At 33.9% G+C, this 17,826-nt stretch overlaps 1 protein-coding gene and 1 long non-coding RNA gene across 3 annotated transcripts; both read left to right on the top strand.

Moving 5' to 3' along the window:
* The first annotated feature begins 1,739 nt into the window (after positions 1-1,739).
* Positions 1,740-8,874, top strand: LOC120090885 (alpha/beta-Hydrolases superfamily protein). Its single transcript, XM_039048583.2, has 10 exons — positions 1,740-2,286; positions 3,147-3,241; positions 3,336-3,433; positions 3,550-3,599; positions 3,803-3,898; positions 5,731-5,820; positions 6,393-6,485; positions 6,894-6,989; positions 7,393-7,458; positions 8,666-8,874. Exons 1-10 carry the CDS (start codon positions 2,083-2,085, stop codon positions 8,792-8,794), a joined length of 1,017 nt encoding a protein of 338 aa, XP_038904511.1. The 5' UTR covers positions 1,740-2,082; the 3' UTR covers positions 8,795-8,874.
* A 438-nt stretch (positions 8,875-9,312) lies between these two features.
* Positions 9,313-15,251, top strand: LOC150038545 (uncharacterized). 2 transcript variants are annotated; one of them, XR_016527310.1, is made up of 3 exons: positions 9,313-9,451; positions 12,429-12,528; positions 14,767-14,898. It is a non-coding gene; the product is annotated as an uncharacterized LOC150038545 (long non-coding RNA). The 2 variants fall into 2 exon arrangements; XR_016527311.1 differs by lacking the exon at positions 12,429-12,528 and having other exon boundaries at positions 9,319-9,451; positions 14,767-15,251.
* The last annotated feature ends 2,575 nt before the right edge of the window (positions 15,252-17,826 follow it).

Raw genomic sequence — 17,826 nt, 5'->3', positions numbered from 1 at the left:
AATGTCCGACTTATTTGTCTTTTTTAATAATTATTATTATGTTATTGTCATTATTATATGTAAAATGAAATGGGGACTGAGACATTCCTAGCCTCAATCCTAGATATCTGTGAGTAAATAAATCTATATGCTATATTAAGAAGGTTTATGGGATAAATTTTAACTTCTATTTTATATTAATAAAGGATTAATAAATTAAAATTTAAAATCATATATACACATCATCTAATAAAGACAAATCTTTTCCCACAATGACTACAAATCTTCATATTTTTCCTTCTCTCAAAATTCATTTTATTAGAATGTTCAAATGTTCCAAAATGAATAAAAATTAGAAGCCTTCGCTGTTAACTTGTTCACAATCTATTTTTACTCAATATCATTTAAAATGTTAAATGAAAATATGTTTTTTTTTTTTTTTTTTTCATTTTATCTTTTTAATTAACTCTAAACTCCATGTTCAATATTAAAAATATAAGATATTTGTTCAACCCTTTATATTTCTGTATATATAGCTCTAATCAATGTCTTATTTATTTTTCTTTTCGACAACCAATATCTTTTTTATTACATTTAAATTTGATGTAAAATTATATTTAAGCTAAATTCATTTTCATTAATACGAAATATTTACTATTTAAATTTAATTAAAAATTTATATTGTAAAAAAAAAGTAATTATTTTAAATGACAAAATTACTAGAAACATTTTCAAATATATAAAATGTCACTATTTATTTGTGATAGACATCTATCAATATCAGTGATATTTTACTATATTTATAAATAAGTTAGCTCATTTTTCGATATTCGAACCATGCCTAAAACAAAACATTCATGCAATTTAAAATGTTTTATTGTAGATTAAATTATTTCAATCGATGGTAATTATAATGGGTAACATATTTAAGAATAATAACTAAGCATATAACAACATTTAAGAAAAAAAAATGCAAATATAGAAAAGTCTATAAGCAATAGAGCTATTGCCAGTACGGTCTATGAGGAATATTAAAAAAATCTGATGACCCGAAAAAACCGATTAACCCAACACAACCCATGCGGTTTGGGTTGGGTTATCAACTCATTTGAGTTGAGTTGGGTTCAAATAAATGAAAATTTTATGGGTTGGGTTGGTCCATGGGTTCACCTAATATAACCCAAACCAACCCGAGTTTATTATAACTTTAAAATATATTTTTTATTACTTATAACACAATTATTTATACATATATCGATTCCAATTTTATTTAATTCTAATATTTTTTGAATAATTTATTTTTCAACAATTCTTAAAAGTAGTTTATTTGCACTTTAGAAAGAAAATTTTCGCTGTATAAATTGAAATTGAGTTGTTAATCTTAATTCAATAGTACGAAAATAACTAAGTTAGATTTTTACATATTTACGTTTTATTTTTAGAACAAAATTTTAAATAAATGACTCGATTAATCCGAACCAACCCAACCCAAATATTTCATGGTTGGGTTGAGTTCATTTTTTAATAAGAGTTATTTGGGTTGAAAAAAATTATTACTCGAATAATTGGATTAAGTGTAAAAAGTCTTTCAATTCAATCCAACCTATGAACCCTCCTACGGACTATTACCGACAGACTTATACTATCATTGATTCTAAATTTTACCATATAATTTTTTTATTTTTAATATTGTATTGTATTTATTAATATTTTAAACTTGATTGGTATATTTGGTAGGGTTCCATGGGCTCCATTAATCTAAGTTCATCTTTTTCACTGAAAACAAATCTTCGTGCAGTGGGAAGCAAACAGACTGATGGTGTTCTTCTTCACTGCCATTTGCCATTTCCGTCTCCTTAATCAAAGCTCCAACTGCAACCATGGCGTTTTCTGGTAAATGCTCCAGTGGAAGCATTCCACAATTGCTTTCAATTGCCATTTTTCTTTACACCTTCACTTCCAAATAGCCATTACAGAAGCAGAAGAACAACTTCTACACAACCTCCTTTTCTTCTTCCTTCTCTTCCATCTTCCCTTTTTCAAAAACACTTCGCTGCATTCTCTCCTTTTCCTTTTTACTCTTCCCCCTTTTCTCCTCAAACCATGACTCTCAAGTGGGGCTTTCCCTCACTGACGCCTCTCCACCTTACGAGAGCGCCAATGGCGGCCAAATGTGAAGGCCTTGGCCTTGGAGGTCTCTTCTCGGATGCAAATTCCGGAGCCTTCCCCTCATTTCTTCCTAAAGAGGTCGCTAAAATAAATGATCCATTCGCCAGAACTATGGCTCGTAAAATCGAGAGGCTACCGGTAAAATGCTTTTTTCTCGTGTTTTATTTCACCAAATCAATGCTGCATTCATCTCGCTTCCATCACTTCTTCGCTGGTTTATGCTTCTGTTTCTTCTTTGTTTGTTTTTGTATGCCTTTTTATCGAGTGGTTTGACCATGAAATCGTAGTGTAGTAATGCGCTAGGAGTTCACTCTACTATCCGATTTACAAAAGTCTGTTTCCTAGTATTTTCAACAAAAGAACAAACACAGTTTCCGAAAGGAATTTCTGCTATAAACTGCGCGTTTAATTTTCCGGTCGGCTTTTGACAAGGAAGTCGAGTTATAAGATTCGTTTGCAATGGAATTCTTACTGCCTACAAACTGGACTCTAAGATACTTTGCGGTTGTACTGTTGGGATTTCATTACTGAGATTTTGGAGATGGGTTTTCTCTTGCTTGTGGGTGGACTTCTTTCCCAATACTCTGTGTCGTTTCTCTTGTTTATTGAAGATTCTTTGCATTGATTGAATATATTGTTCTTGAGTGCAACTTTGAATCTCTGATTGCAAACTTCCATAAGCAATATAATGAGCAACTGCAAATTTATGTTTTGAAATCGTCAAATTGTTAAGGATTTCAACTCGTTGGAGCTGAGCACTTCATGTGCAATTGTTTTCTTGATGGAAGGAAAAAATGAATGATGTGAAAGAAGAAGTGCTGTATATTTAGAATTCATTCATCTGATTCTCTCATGGAGTACTGAATCACGATGGTTCTTATACGATTGGTTTTCCCCAATTTCTCCTTGCACTTCAATTCTTGCACCTTCTGTCTTCAACATTCTAGTACCAACCCCAAGCCTGCAAAATGATCCTTTATACTAGTCCTTTTTTGCAGATGACATTATTTGATACTTGCATTATGAGCAGCTGTGTTAAACCAGTAATAAGAAGTGAGAAGAATCCAGTGGTTCTACTCCATTGCTTCGACAGGTCTGTTATGGAAGTAACATTGTTATTATCATTTTTTACTATGTACTATTTCCATTTGACATGATTTGTGCTGTTTGTTTTTGTCCATGCAAAGTTCTTGTTTAGAATGGAGTTATGCATTTCCTCTGCTTGAAGAGGCTGGTCTAGAAACATGGGCTGTTGATGTTCTTGGATGGGGGTTTTCTGACTTGGGTGGGTTCATTTAAAAGTTACATTTGGTTATATTTTCTTTTGGCTACTTGTATTTTATAAACGCTGAAAACGTTTCTCACACTTGTATGTTTCCTGATTATGTTTATACATAATAGATAGCCTTCCACCATGTAATGTCGAAACAAAGCGTTCTCATCTATACCAGGTAAATCACTTTACCTTTATGAAGGTTTTGTTTTAGAAAGAATTTTGGTTTTTCAAGGTCTCCATAAATCCACGTGTTCTTACATCATGAAAGTGCTTATAATTTGGAAAATTAGAATTGTTTGTGAAGTTTTATATGTTGTAACGGTTTGGATTTTGCAACAGTTATTTTGGGCTATAATTGAATTTTAAATTGGTTTTTAGTTTTGGAAGACCTACATCAAGAGACCAATGGTGTTAGTTGGACCAAGCCTTGGTGCAGCGGTTGCACTTGATTTTGCAGTTAATCATCCGGAAGCTGTAAGTGTAAACTTTCTATCTAGCTTAGAGTACTTTAATGAAGTATGTGAATAATGTTGTTCGAGCTTGACGATTAACTGACAAATGAAATAAAACTGTGTTGTACTGTAAAGGAATTGTTAGAAAACCTTATTTTTCATGGCTCTATATTGTAGTCTTGTAGATCCTTTGTTTAGGATCCATATGTGCTTTAAGATTGAGATATGTCTTTCCTTAGAACTTGATACCATAAAAAAGCTAACATAGAGTGATTAATCAAACCTATGTCCACCACCACTAGGCTCTTTCTTGAGAAGTTCACCATACCATTCCTCTTGGAAGTGAGAATCAAAACGTACAAAACCTTTCTTTTCTTTCCTTTCAGGTAAAAAGTAGCATTTTTTTGTGCTGGTGTGCCCGCACCTCATTACAAATTCAAGGGAGCAGGTAAAAAGAAAGGAATTTCACAAACCTTCAGACACAGATCCACGAGTCCTTCACAAAAATTAACATCAAATCACTCACTATGCGACAATCTCACAAAAATAATGCGGCAATTGTAGTAAGTTGAGGAATAGGCCATGGGCATTTTCTTTAAGAGAAGAGAGCAAGCAAGAATTGATTGGGAGAAGGTTGGCTGGTAAGGTTGGGTTGACTCTGACCATTGGATCTAGGTTAACAGATCCAATGGAGGAGATAAATTGTAGGAAATTAAGGTGAAAATCAGATAAAACATTGTAGAAATGGATCTGGAATGTCTAAAAGTGAAACACCCATGCGTGGAGGTTGGACATGTGAGCCCCACAGGCATGCCTAGAGGTGAAAAACTCTTGCGTGGAGGTTTTGCATGTGAATCATAAGTTTGTCTGGCAGTAACAAAAAGGAAGTGCATACATCATGTATCAGATCAGTTGGTACGATTGGAAGCCTGTAAGGCCGTGAAGTTAATGTTGAAGATAAGGCCGTATTTAAGTCTCCTCTTGAGTTAAATGTCTAGGGATGGATTTTCTTATTTCATTGTCTTTTATTTTCTTTTTTCCCATTTTTTTCGTTGAAATGGTGTATAATTACAAAAAAAAAAAAGGTTACAATTTAAGCTACCATTGAAACCTCTCTTTACGAGTATATGTACCAGAAAAAAAAAAAAAGGCTCCCGAGAAGACGTGAAATCTGAGGAAGGAGGTTTAGAGTCATCCCAAGGATGCTTCCGAAAAGCACAAGTGAGCGCCGTTACCCAACAGAAAAGATCTCCTCCAGCCAAAGCTTCCCCTGAGTTTATTTGTTCTAACAAAGGTTTTGTGCCATACGAAATTTGTTTCTAGAGAAAATCTCCGCAGCCATTTAACAGTAGTGGCCTTACACTTTTTCCTTCTGCTTTCAACTCCAAAGCAATCGAGCTCCTTGGGAGGCAAAAACTACCTCACATCTAACCAAACGAGGCCTACAATCAGATTTAGGGCCTTCTCACATAATATTTATTCCTAATCAAATGCTTGTGGGTTGTTCCAGCAATTTCATACCTATTTTATTTATATTTATACCAGATGGTGATTCATAATTGGAAATTGATTTACTAACACCATCCATCATGGTGCTGAGTTCATCCTGATAATTATACTTGCCAAATCACTGTTAATAGTTTATGTGAAACATAGACATCAAACTTACAGAAATGGAGTTCCTTGGAGCCTTGAAACTCTGAATCTTAAATCATCTTCCAGGCTCCTAATTTCGCTTATCCTCTATATATTGTTGATAAATAATGTTCTTTACGCTTCTTAACGATTTCTTTTTGAGCTTTTAGTTACTATTATTTTTTTAAATTAATTTTTTTTAACGATCCTGTTTCACAGGTGGAAAAGCTGGTCTTGATAAATGCTTGTGTGTATGTTAAATGCACCGGGCACCCTACAAAACTGCCGAATGTGGTAGCATATGCTGGGGTACGTCTCCATGGCACACAACTTAGTGCTGCCCATAATTAACATACCATTTCTTTTCTTGTAAATTACAATTACAATTTAACAATTTTAAACTAATTTTGGAAGATTGATTTGACGGAGTCAACAACCTTTTAGCTTTTTACTCTTCTCAATAAAATTGTTCACTGAGCATCTGTTCTTGTTAAAATTTTGTTTTACCAAACACTTATCATTTGCAATAATACTTTGAAGTCTGTGAATGTTCTTCGATATGAGAAAAAAAGAAATGCCATGACATATTCTTTCGCATAGCTCGGTGGTCAAAGTATCCCTAAATTTCTCTAAAAGACTAGATTTAAATTTTCACCTAACACTTGATTTAATTTTCAAGTACGTAAAGTTTTCTAACTGTATAATTTTCTCAGCAAGGAATATTGTCAGAATTTATGTAAAATAGAACAATACATCTGCAGATTTGAATATCCTTAATCTTCAAATAACATCTAAATGCTTGATTTTGGGAAATGGTTTGTCATGATGACAGAGCCTGAAGCCGTATAAGCACTGACAGTTATTTGTTAACGAATTGCCAGGTTTCTTTGTTGAAAAGCATCCCTTTGCGCCTTATTGCAAACAAGTTGGCTTTCAATGAACTTTCACTTTCTCGAAATCTAGAATGGACTAATGTAAGTTTGTTTCTCTTGTGTTCTCTCTGTGAAAGGTTGCTTTGAATATGTCATATAACCTACAAATCTCATCTCAGACACTTTAATGCTGATGGATAGTCTCTTTCTTTTCCCTGCCTTTGATTTCTTAAATATTTTTGTTTACAACGTAAACATCTTAAATTCCATTGGACTTTTGTAGTTTATTTTTCATTGAAAAAAAGGTAAAGATCTTTCTTGTAATCTTGACTTTGTGTTACCCTTAGACGAGTGTTTGAAATATGATCCATCAAATACTTTTGACTGTAATGAAATCTATTTGTCATAAATATGAAAGTGAGATATTTCTTCTTAGTTGTGTAGATTTCATATCTTGTTTAGTTGGTGCGTGATGACATGACAATCTTATAATGCTATTATACGGACTAGGTTGGCCGTTTGCACTGTCTATTGCCTTGGTGGGATGATACAACTGTTAATTTTATGAACAGTGGAGGCTATAATGTCATTTCCCAGATCAAACAGGTATGTCCATAAATAGCCATTATGATGCTGCAGTTTTTAACTCATTTTTGGATCTGTCATTAAATTTGAGTTTCTTTTGCTAAAATATTCGGGGAAAGTAAATTCAACCTTTTTCCATGGTGTTTAGCTGTAATTTCAAGTACTCGCAAGTATTTTCCTTTTTCCTTCCAAAATTATTGTAAAAAAAGTGTAAAGTGACACTAGTTTCAAAACTACTTTCAAGCACAATCTAAATATGTTTATCCCGATCATAGTGGTCTGGGATTCTTAGGTTGAAATGAAAAGGCATGTTTACAAGCTAAAGAATTTTTCAAATAATATATATCGTTGTAGGTTCAGATGATAGTTCCTGTCCTTGCAGTATGTTAACCACCTACGTTGTTATCTGTACTTGAATCAATAGGTCAAGCACAGAGCACTTATCATTGCAGGCGAAGATGACAAAATTATCCCCTATAAAGATGCCGTGGTGAGTTTTCATTTTTACTCAACTTAAGATATATAAATAAGATAGGAAACAAAGTTCCTTTGAAAGAATCTATCTACTCTGTTAAATTGCTTAGTTCTTCCATTTGTGATGATGTATCTGTCGTCCACGCTTTTGATTGGATTGCGCTTGGTTTTCTAAAATTTTATATAAGAAGGATATTGTGCAGATATCATGGGTTAGAAATAGAAATGGTTAAAGGGATAGGACATAAACCCTCTTTAAGATCACCCTTCAAACTATATTGACCTATAATGTGTTAATTGTTAAATATCCCAAGTTTTTCTATGTCAAATCTCAAATGTTAATACATTTAGGTGATTAGTTGTAATTGTTGAGATGCATATAAGTTGATTCAAACAGTGTTCTTTAGCATTCATGAGAATTATTTATTTATTAGTTTAATCAATATTTGGTGTAAATCTTGTTCTGCACTTAACTTCCATTCTTATTTCATGGTTCTTTAACATTCAAACATTATTATTTTACACTTTTAGTCCAAAATTTTGCATGAAAATTCAGTTTAATCACTGTTGTGATTAAACTTGATATAGGGATGACTTTCTAATTACCTAATGAATAGATGGCTACGTAAATGAGTATTTGAAGCCACGTAGTTGATTGGAACTCAAACTTTTACACAGCTTTATATTCTTTTTCAAAATGATTACCAAAAAATAACGACAATGACTAATTAGGGAATCTAGAGATACACAATATCTAAAGATCGAACAGGTAAAATAAAATAAACAAGATGAACACATCAAAATGAAGTGTGAAAGTTTAGGGACTAAAATTCAATCGATACAGATGATAGTGGAGTGCCTTCTCCATCAACCTTTCTGGGAGAAAGAAAAGTTTTTATGGCAAGCGGAGGTTTGTGTTGTGTCGTGGTGGTTGTAGAGTGAGAAAACAATAGGGCCTTGAGATAGATGGAAGAGAATCTTAGCAATATTTGGTCGTTTGTTATGTTGTCTCTTTAGGCTCCGGTAAAGGCTTTATGCAATTATTCGTTAGGTCTTATTCTACTTGATTGGAACTTGTTTCTTTCAGCAAGTTTTCTTTTGTGGTCTTGGTTTATTTGATGTGATTTTTCGTTTCTGCCACGAGAGTTTGTTCGGCTTTCCATTGTCCAGACTGTTTCTAGATCGAAAATTTGAGAGTGATATTGTTTTCATTGATATTGCAGAGACTGCAGTGTGAACTACCAAATGCTATAATGCGAATAATAACAGATAGTGGTCATCTTCCCCATGTCGACAGTCCTGCTTCTGTTTCAAAGCTTATTACAAATTTTGTGTTACATCATTCCTCATAGGAATTCTTTACACGTGTAAAACATCCCGATATACACACACATACATATATATATATATACATATACATATATTAATATTACATAGTTTATGTTATAAGTTTAGTTATCTAAGTGGTTCCTCAAATTTGCGAAATGTTGTTTTACAGGTAGGTTTATTTTTTTATTTTTTTATTTTTTAATAATATATATATTTCTTTTAAATTTGAAAATATGTTAATCTTTTATAAAGACTAATTTCAAGATAGGTAAAAGTACATAGACTAAATCTGATCATGACCGACTTGAAAAGGCCCTCCTTACGGGTGATTGCAAGATTTGATGAACATATCTAAAAAGAAGAAAATCTACAATTTTGATCATTTGAGTACTGAAAGGCAACAATTTTATTCTTGAAGTTTGAAAAAAAAAAATATATTTTCATAGTCCGTCCAGTGTCACGGTATTTTCATAGGCCCTAGTGTCACGATCATGCTTGTCTAGGGCATGTTACTCATGACCACATGTCTGCCTCCACTCTTTTTTACCATGCTTTTAACCTATGTATTTCCTTTTGTTAGGTAGTTTACTTTCTATGTACTTTTCTTAGTGTGTGACTACTCGTCCATTTCCATATGCAAGGGTTGGCGGATGTGTTTTTGTTCAGAATGCACTATGGGGGTAAGACAAATCATCATATCCTTATACTCGTGAGTTGTATGCTATAAAGTCGTATTGTTGTTTATTGCTTTCGAGTTATACGATTAATCTGCATTACTTAATCATGCTTTCAAACGTTTTCGAAAACCTTTTTCTCTAAACCTGTTTTCTAAAACCTTTTCTCAAGAATGGGGGTGTAGATTGTAAGAAATGCCTATTGTCTCACTCCCTCCTAGATACGACAACAGTTACTAACCCTTAACCAACATTTACTACCTACTCTAAACCATCTCCAATAGCAGAAACCTGATAAACATTTATAAAGTCTAGCACCGACTCATGCACAAGGAGTACATAACTTCATTATTAACATATCAACAAGCTTAACATACAATAGTTATAATATTAATGGACAACTAGATTCAACTGGTTCTAAAATAACCTAACTAGTCCCTGACATCCCTCATAACATGTGTACACTATTTATAAACATTAACCTAAGTTCCTTCTTCAGCCGAGTCTTTGAGTGGCAAAGTAGCAGTAAAATCAGCCTCGGGGAAATTGACCACTACTTGGGGAGGGAAAACATTTAAAAACCGTGAGCTAGTTGCCCAGTGAGTGACTTATAGAAACAGAAAATCTCATGCTTAAAAATCATATAAAACATGTAGACATATACTGAAATCATTTCCAAGCAACTTTCATAAAATCATAAACTATAAACATAACATCATGCCCTAAAGTACCGTCACACCTTAGTTGAGAACGAGCATTTATCGCCCCGGCTCCCAACGTCAATCTATGGCCAAGAGAGACCCACACTTCGGCCTCTTTACACTGAACTATGGCCAGGAGACCCATACTTTGGCCTCTCATTTAGAACTTCCTACATGCATGTGGAGTTTACTAAGTACCGTCAACATCTTAGGTACATTTCTCGGATACTTTCCCTACCTTCAGTATCTGGCCCACAAGGGCTAAACAGTTCCTAGAAAGCATGAATAAGCATAACTTAAAGCATAACATATTACATGGAAAATCTTTGTATGCATGCTTCAAACATTTAAGAAAATACTTAGCTTTACTAAAATGAACTAACTTATACACCTTGGCATGTGTTTACTTTAGATAACACATTTAGGTAAATTATGCTTTAGGAATGCTATGCATCTTTACAAGTCATTCTCATAAACATTAGTCGCTTGAAATACATATAAAATCTTAGCATGAGAAACATTTGGAATGCATGGTCTTTAAGTATAAAACATTGAAAACACTTAGTCACTCACAGGTCTTAGACTTGCTCCCTTAAAGCTTGGCAGGCTTCACCAATTTTCGTTACACTTACACATATAACATACTACTTTAACTACCACATTGGTCCCCCTTTTGAGACTAACTCTATAAACCAAGCTCACATTAATCATATCACGTCATGCCATTCCTAGCTTACCTTGGGCATCGGATACTTAGCCAAATTTTAGAGGCCTTAAGCTCTAATTGATCGCTTCATTACTATCGCCCACACTTCAACACTTAGCCAATTTCGGAGTGTCCAAGCTCTTGCCCGCGACACCACCCTATCGTGCGGCAAAGCACACACACCGTCTATCGCGCGGTTACTTCGCACTTGGGTGTCCTTTCGTGCGATCAGGCTTATGTCTAGCCTGGCTTATCGCCTCCTTTTTCTTGCTCGCACACCCTCACACGAATTCCCGTGCAACTTCGTCTGCAAGCTTCTTCCTATCGAGCTACTTGCTTATTCATGCCAAGCAGCTGCTTGCTTGTTCATCAAATTTCAGATTCGACTTCAAAAATTCATAACTAAATTTTCAGAACTCATCTCACGAAACTTCCTTCTACAAAGTCGTTTATAATTGTGTTAACAACATTACCTTAAAATTTCAGCTTGAAATTCTTTGTGGTGTTATTTGGAGCTTCAAACCTTCATCGTTGGCCCCAATTCAAGCAACTGCCTGCTTGTTCAATAATTTCCAGTTTAAACTTAAAAAATATATAACTCGAATTTCAGACCTCATCTTAATAAATTTTCTTCTACAAAGTTGTTTAGAATTGAGTTAACAATCTTACCTCAAAATTGCTGCTCAAAATTTCTCGTTGTTTGATTAGGAGCTTTAGATGTTCACCCCTGGCCCCAATTAACCCGAGAACCTGACCTTCATTCTCCAACCTTCTTCCTCAGGGGTTTTTCTCTGGCAGTCCCACCACGAAAATAGACTCCTTCAGCTTTCTAATGACACCAAAATCTCTCAGTTTGCACGAGGGAATTGTCCAAAATGAGCCTCAGAAGTTCCCTTTTCTTTTTATACCACTGCCCAATCTTTTGCATGAAATCTCTTAAGCCACATCGCCCACTAATGAAGATTTAAGGGTCAAGATTAGGTCAACTATCTTTCCTAACTCCACTTAGGGTGTTAGTCCAGCCTTAGGCATCATCTTATCGCATGGTTGGCTTAGCATGCCTTAGCCATTCCATCGCGCTGCAGCTCCTTGTCGCGTGGTCATTTAGCATCATGCACGACATCTACTCAAAATGCCCATTGCCGCGGCACGTCTAGCCTCGCACTTGCTACCCAGCTGCACGCTAACAGCCCACACACACATACTCAAATAAGAGGAGTAGGGTTCAGGTTTTACACCCATTGTGCCGTCGACTATTCAGATTTGGATTGGTTGACTTGTTTAAGGGTGAGAATAAGTGCCGCACAATCGTCTCGAAACCCTTATGAGGATGCGATTGTGACACCTAACGTCCAACTTATTTGAAATTATTGACACAGGAATGTTTAAATAAATGGATAGTTGAAGTGGTCTTTACATATTTACTTGGTATGATTAAAAGAAGAGTAAGGGGAGTTTGGGTTTGAACATAAGGTAGAGGGTGGCTTTTGGACTGTCTCATCACCTACAAATTTTCTCTTCCTTAATAACTTAATCTTTGCTCTATTTTGTGCATATATTTGATATCAATTCCAAGGCTATTCAAGGACTAAAGCAAGAAGGTATTGCAAAGAGTTTGAAGAACTTTGTTTCACTTGTTTGATTACGAGCATCAAATTGTAGGGTTAGATTCAAATGTAAGTTCCATTTATGATGATTAAATGAAGTCAAATATTATTAAGTCTAAATCAAGATAGAATTTAATTGAGTGCATCCAACGTATCATTTATTACAAGTTAAGCATCGATTAATGAAACTGTCTATAATTTCAAAGAACTTCAGGTGAAGCTTCATTTATATATAGAAGGTAACAACCCTTAAATTGACCAGTGACTTTTAGAGTTTCGGTTTACACTTAGAATATGATCAATCGTATGTTAGAATGTAAACAAAGTTTCAAGTTGGTTAGGGGGGAAGTGATCATGTGTACATAAACGAGAACAATTTATCTTCATTAGTATGAGATTTTTTTAGTAGTTTTGAAAGTAAAGTCATGGAAGTTTATCCAAAGTGGATAATATATACTTAAACCACTTAAGAGATAGATATATAATGTTGGTCAATCCCAAAAAGTGTTTTTTTTCTCCTCTTCTTCTAACCTTAATAATATTTGCAATTCTCACCCATTGTATGTATGTGTCTAACATTCATATTTGAGAGCTCTAGTAACATTCATATTTGTGAAATTTTCTATGAAAACCACAAAAACAAGATGGAGTTTTTCAATGGTGCTCTTAATTATAATTTCTCATGTTTGCAATGCAAATTATTCAACCTCTGATGACATTGCCATCACATTTTGTTATTATCAGTTAATTTCATTTTGTGTTTGTTTACTTTTGTTCTCAGCATTATTGCCATTACATATTTTCTTTATGAAATGAAAATTATGTTTACTGTTTAGAGGCTTTACATTTTTAGGCATACCTAAGGTAAATGAACCTTGCAACTAATTAAGGAGCTTAAAACTAAACTTAATATACTTTTCTTAGTTCTTAATTCTATTTTTGTTACCTACAAAGATTTTAAACTATAGGAAACATAGTAAATTGTGACAGTACAACTCAAGAGAAAGAGAAGAAAATTTGTTTTCTTACGCACACAATTTAGGAGAAACAATAATTGGAATATCTAATAAACAATTTCACTTACCTTGACTTACTTAAAAATGAAAAATCAAACACATATTTATACTAGAAGGAAAATATATAAAAAGACGTCATTAAATATTAATACATGTGACTCTTCATCAATACAAGAACATTGATCAATGTATTTAGTGATTCCATGTATCTAACTATTCATGTGCATGCAATTAAATGTAGTTCATGTATGTAAATGTATAGATTAATTTTAACATCCTCCCTTAATCAAGACTTAAGCAATCCCGAACTTTTCACTAAACTTAATAAATAAGTCAACTTCAATGCTTTTGTAAAAATATTTGTCACTTGATCTTGAGTTTTGCAATAGTTAACTATCACTTCTCCATCTTTAACGAAGTCATAAATGATACTTAATTCTAATATGCTTCTTTATTCTATGAAAAACTTGATTATTTGATATTGTGAACCATAATCACTAAATAAAATGGTCTCACATCTTTGAGCAACAACATGATGTTTATTTGAAGTCCATGAAAAAACACTCAGAAACAATAGTAAGAATAGAAACAGATGCACTTTAATGATAATCAACAATTACCTCCCCAGTTACTACATAAAAAAACCAGTCAATATTGATTCTAAAACTTTTTTGTAATAAATTCCAAACTAATGGTGCCAAGAATATGACGAAGAACTCTATTACCTATTTCTCAATGACTTCATTTTGGGTTGTCATGAATCTACATAACATACAACAAATAAAATATTAGGATTCGTTGCAGTTGAGTACATCAAGTTTTCAATTAAACTTTGATACAAACCAGGATCAACTTCTTCTCCAATATCATCCTTCCTCAATTTTAAATTTGCATTCATGGCCATGTTACAAGGAAAATTTTTTCCATCTAAATGTTTTCAACAAATCACCAGCATACTTTATTTATTTATTTTTAAAATTTTTGAGATGACAATCTCCATCTTCTTAGTTAACTTCAAATTTGAGAAAATAACGAATGAAACCCATATTCCTTATCATGGAGTTTGACAATGCTCATTTATAAGGGTTATTTAGGTTCTTCATTGAAGTTTATTGTAAAAAAGCAAGTGTTTTGTGATGAAAGTCATACCAAAAAGAACAATTTAGGTAAAAACAAGTTTGAAGTATGTTGTGAAATGTAAATGATTTGTTGATAATTGAGTCATTTTGTGTAGTTTTGGTGTTATTTTGTAGAAGCTCATACTTAAGACTCAACTGTGGCTTGTGTTTAGGATGCGGACACAACGTAACCTACTAAAACAAGAGCAAAACAAGACGGTTGGTAAACAGACCAAATGCGATAAAATTATGCCAACATCACCATTTGGCCCAGAAATGTATTGAAGGTTGTCAGAAGACTGAAGCCAAATTGCACCCGTAACTGGATATTGTCGACAAATTGCTGAAACACCGGATGTGGCAAATTATGATTTGATTACCCAATTACTGTTGAAATCATTAGAAGACGATCTCAAGGCATTGAAGGTTGATTGAAGACTCCCACGTCTATAAATAGAACCTCAAAGCTTCCTAATATTTGAGAGTTTGAGAGTTTAGGGCAAGAGATAAATGTGGTAGTAGTGGACTTGGAAATATTCTCTTACACAATAGTAGGTTTCATTGTTGTATTTTCTGAACAATTTTTTACGCGTATGATCTAACCGTTTACGGTCGCCTGCCAAAGACTAAAAATTAAATAAATTTATAAACTACCAAATCCTTCTCCTAACTATGATGGCATAGCAACAATGGTAAGTCTAGGTCGATTCGTAAGGAAGTGCTAGCATGAGTTTTTTTGTTAAGCTAATTGACTAATTAGAGCGGTAAATGAGAAGGAGGATTTGGTTGGATAGTGTGATAAGTGTGCAAGAAAATAAAAGGCAATGAGTGTATGTAACCAAAGATTGAATTTATCTAGTTTCGAGAGCAAGAGAGAATCTATGTAATTTCCATCATTGACTCCCATTAATTGAACATGCATTTGATTTATGTGTGCACAATGACCTATTTAGTCTAACCTAACTCAACGTTGCTACAGGCAGTTGAATCGCTCGATTAAACTAAGCAAGCATCCTAAATATCAATTAAAGTCTTAAGCAAAGACTTAATTAAACTACATGTCTTAAGTCCTTTCGATATGGTCATATAGAATTAAGAACATGTGCATTAAGTTTTAGGATTCCATTGTGTGATTAACCAATTGAGTAGCCTAACCAATTAACCAATTTTTTCTTTGAACCTACTTAAAACATGAACTCCAGGTTAGCCATAAAATACATGATTAACTAATTGCTACTTAAATGATTGAGCTAGACATTCGAGGGCAAACATGACGAAGCTACAAATCAATTAGCAAGGGCAACACACATTTACTAGGGATAGCCACACATAAACATGCATCTAAAAATTGAAATAGATTCAAAGAAGACATAAAATCAATATGCAATTAGTTCAACCACAAAAAACTCAAGAAAAATACATAAGTCTTGCTCCCTAACTAGATAAAATTACTTACCTCAACATCTCATGGATAAGATGGAGAAGAGATATATCCAATCTTTAATTACAACTCAAAAAAATTAAAATCATAAGATAAAATATTTAGAAAGACAAAAGAAGAAGAAGAAGAAATTTGAGTCTCTCCACGACCTCCATTGTTGAGTTTTATGTCATAAAACTTATGGTTTGTAAACAATAAACGAATTCTATTTTACAATAAATTTTTATTGAGGTTTATTCAGTAAAAATATTATTGAATATGTGAATTGCATTTAAAAACCTTAAATCCAATAAACTAAGAACCCTTGACTACAACATGAATACTCGAACTATATGTGGAGACATAAAAGTGAATCAAATTTGAGTAAATAGACAAAACGGTCTATAGTATAGGGACAAGGCTGAGTACCTTATCCTATCTTGGGGATACTATGCATGCGACCCACTTTGTATTCGATACAAACGATGCGATCCTGAATCGTTCATGTAAAGACATGCGAGTGGGGGCATCCTAAGCAATGAGTTTGCATAAGACCGGACCAAGAAATGGTCACCTTTACTTTATGACGTCGTTTACTGTTAAGACTGACAATTTCAATACGATAACCTAGGTAACTCAATCTTAATCCTGACCTGACTATGAGTTTCTGTTTATTCAAGATTATCCTTGAATCTGCATGGATAAGGGTGGCTTGAGTTCGCCAACTCAATAAGCCTACCATTTTAGGGGTAAGACCAAATAGATAGCTGGGGACAAAGTTTTGCAAGATGGTGTTGGGATTAGTTTCCTAATTCTCCCGGAGTCTTATAGTTTGTAAACTATACACATTGTTATGAATAAAATAAGAGTTATTTTATTTGACATTTATTCATATCCAGTAAACAAAGCTCCATGCTTATTGTATGTAAACTTAAGCATGTATATGAGATATACAAGTGGATCATGCCTTAAGTAATAACCTAAAAAGGTCTGTAGTATAAGAATCAAAGAGGGATACCCGATCCTGGTGATACTATGGATACGACCCACTTTGAAGAGGTTAACAAGTGTTGTGAACTACTACAGATGGTAGATCCTGACCATTCATGTATAGACATGCGACTTGAGGTGTCCTATACAAAGAGTTTGTATAAGACTGAACCATGAGATGACTAGTCTCTTTATATAACGCAGTTGATACTTGAGAGTTACATCTCACCTAAACGACCATAGGTGACATGACCTTAATCTTAAGTGTTTTGGGAATTCTTGCCTTTGAGGGCGGTCCTTTGATTAGTATGGATGAGAGTGGCCAGATTGCCAACTCAACATGCCTACTTTTTTGGGGATTTGTCTAATCTGGGAGTTGGGAACTCAGTTACACAAGATGAAATTCACTCCTTCCCTGAAGTAGGGGTAAGTAGATAGATTGCTCCCTTAAGGGCTGATTCCAGGTCTTGAACATAGTGGACACAACTTTGTTTTGGAATAGAAGACTTAATCATAGTAGGACTATGACTTATGTTCATTAGAGGGATCAGTGGTACTTAAGGAGTTAGATGTAACTATAGGGGCATAATGGTTATTGGCCCAACTATACTTACGAGTAATCTGTGAAGGGTTATCGCACTATTGATCGATTGATATGGACAAAAAAATATATCTATAGTGAGGAGAGTGTCTCTGTCGATCTTTAGTGGACTGTCCAACAATTAACGGATAGTGGATTCCGTGACTAAAGAGTTTAGTTAGTTATAGATCCAAGCTATAGGTCCATAACATCCCCTTGGTAGCTTAATGGATTCAAGTTGAG

The sequence above is a fragment of the Benincasa hispida genome, chromosome 1 (genome assembly GCF_027475165.1).
Source record: "Benincasa hispida cultivar pf3 chromosome 1, pf3_genome.v1.1, whole genome shotgun sequence".
Lineage (NCBI taxonomy): Eukaryota > Viridiplantae > Streptophyta > Magnoliopsida > Cucurbitales > Cucurbitaceae > Benincasa > Benincasa hispida.
This window is presented reverse-complemented; position numbering and strand designations above follow the sequence as displayed.

Coding starts and splice junctions, on each gene's coding strand:
- LOC120090885 (XM_039048583.2), top strand. CDS start 2,083: ATGACTCTCAAGTGGGGCTTTCCCTCACTGACGCCTCTCCACCTTACG. Junction 3,899..5,730: donor CAGTTAATCATCCGGAAGCT/GTAAGTGTAAAC, acceptor CCTGTTTCACAG/GTGGAAAAGCTGGTCTTGAT. Junction 6,990..7,392: donor TCATTTCCCAGATCAAACAG/GTATGTCCATAA, acceptor TTGAATCAATAG/GTCAAGCACAGAGCACTTAT.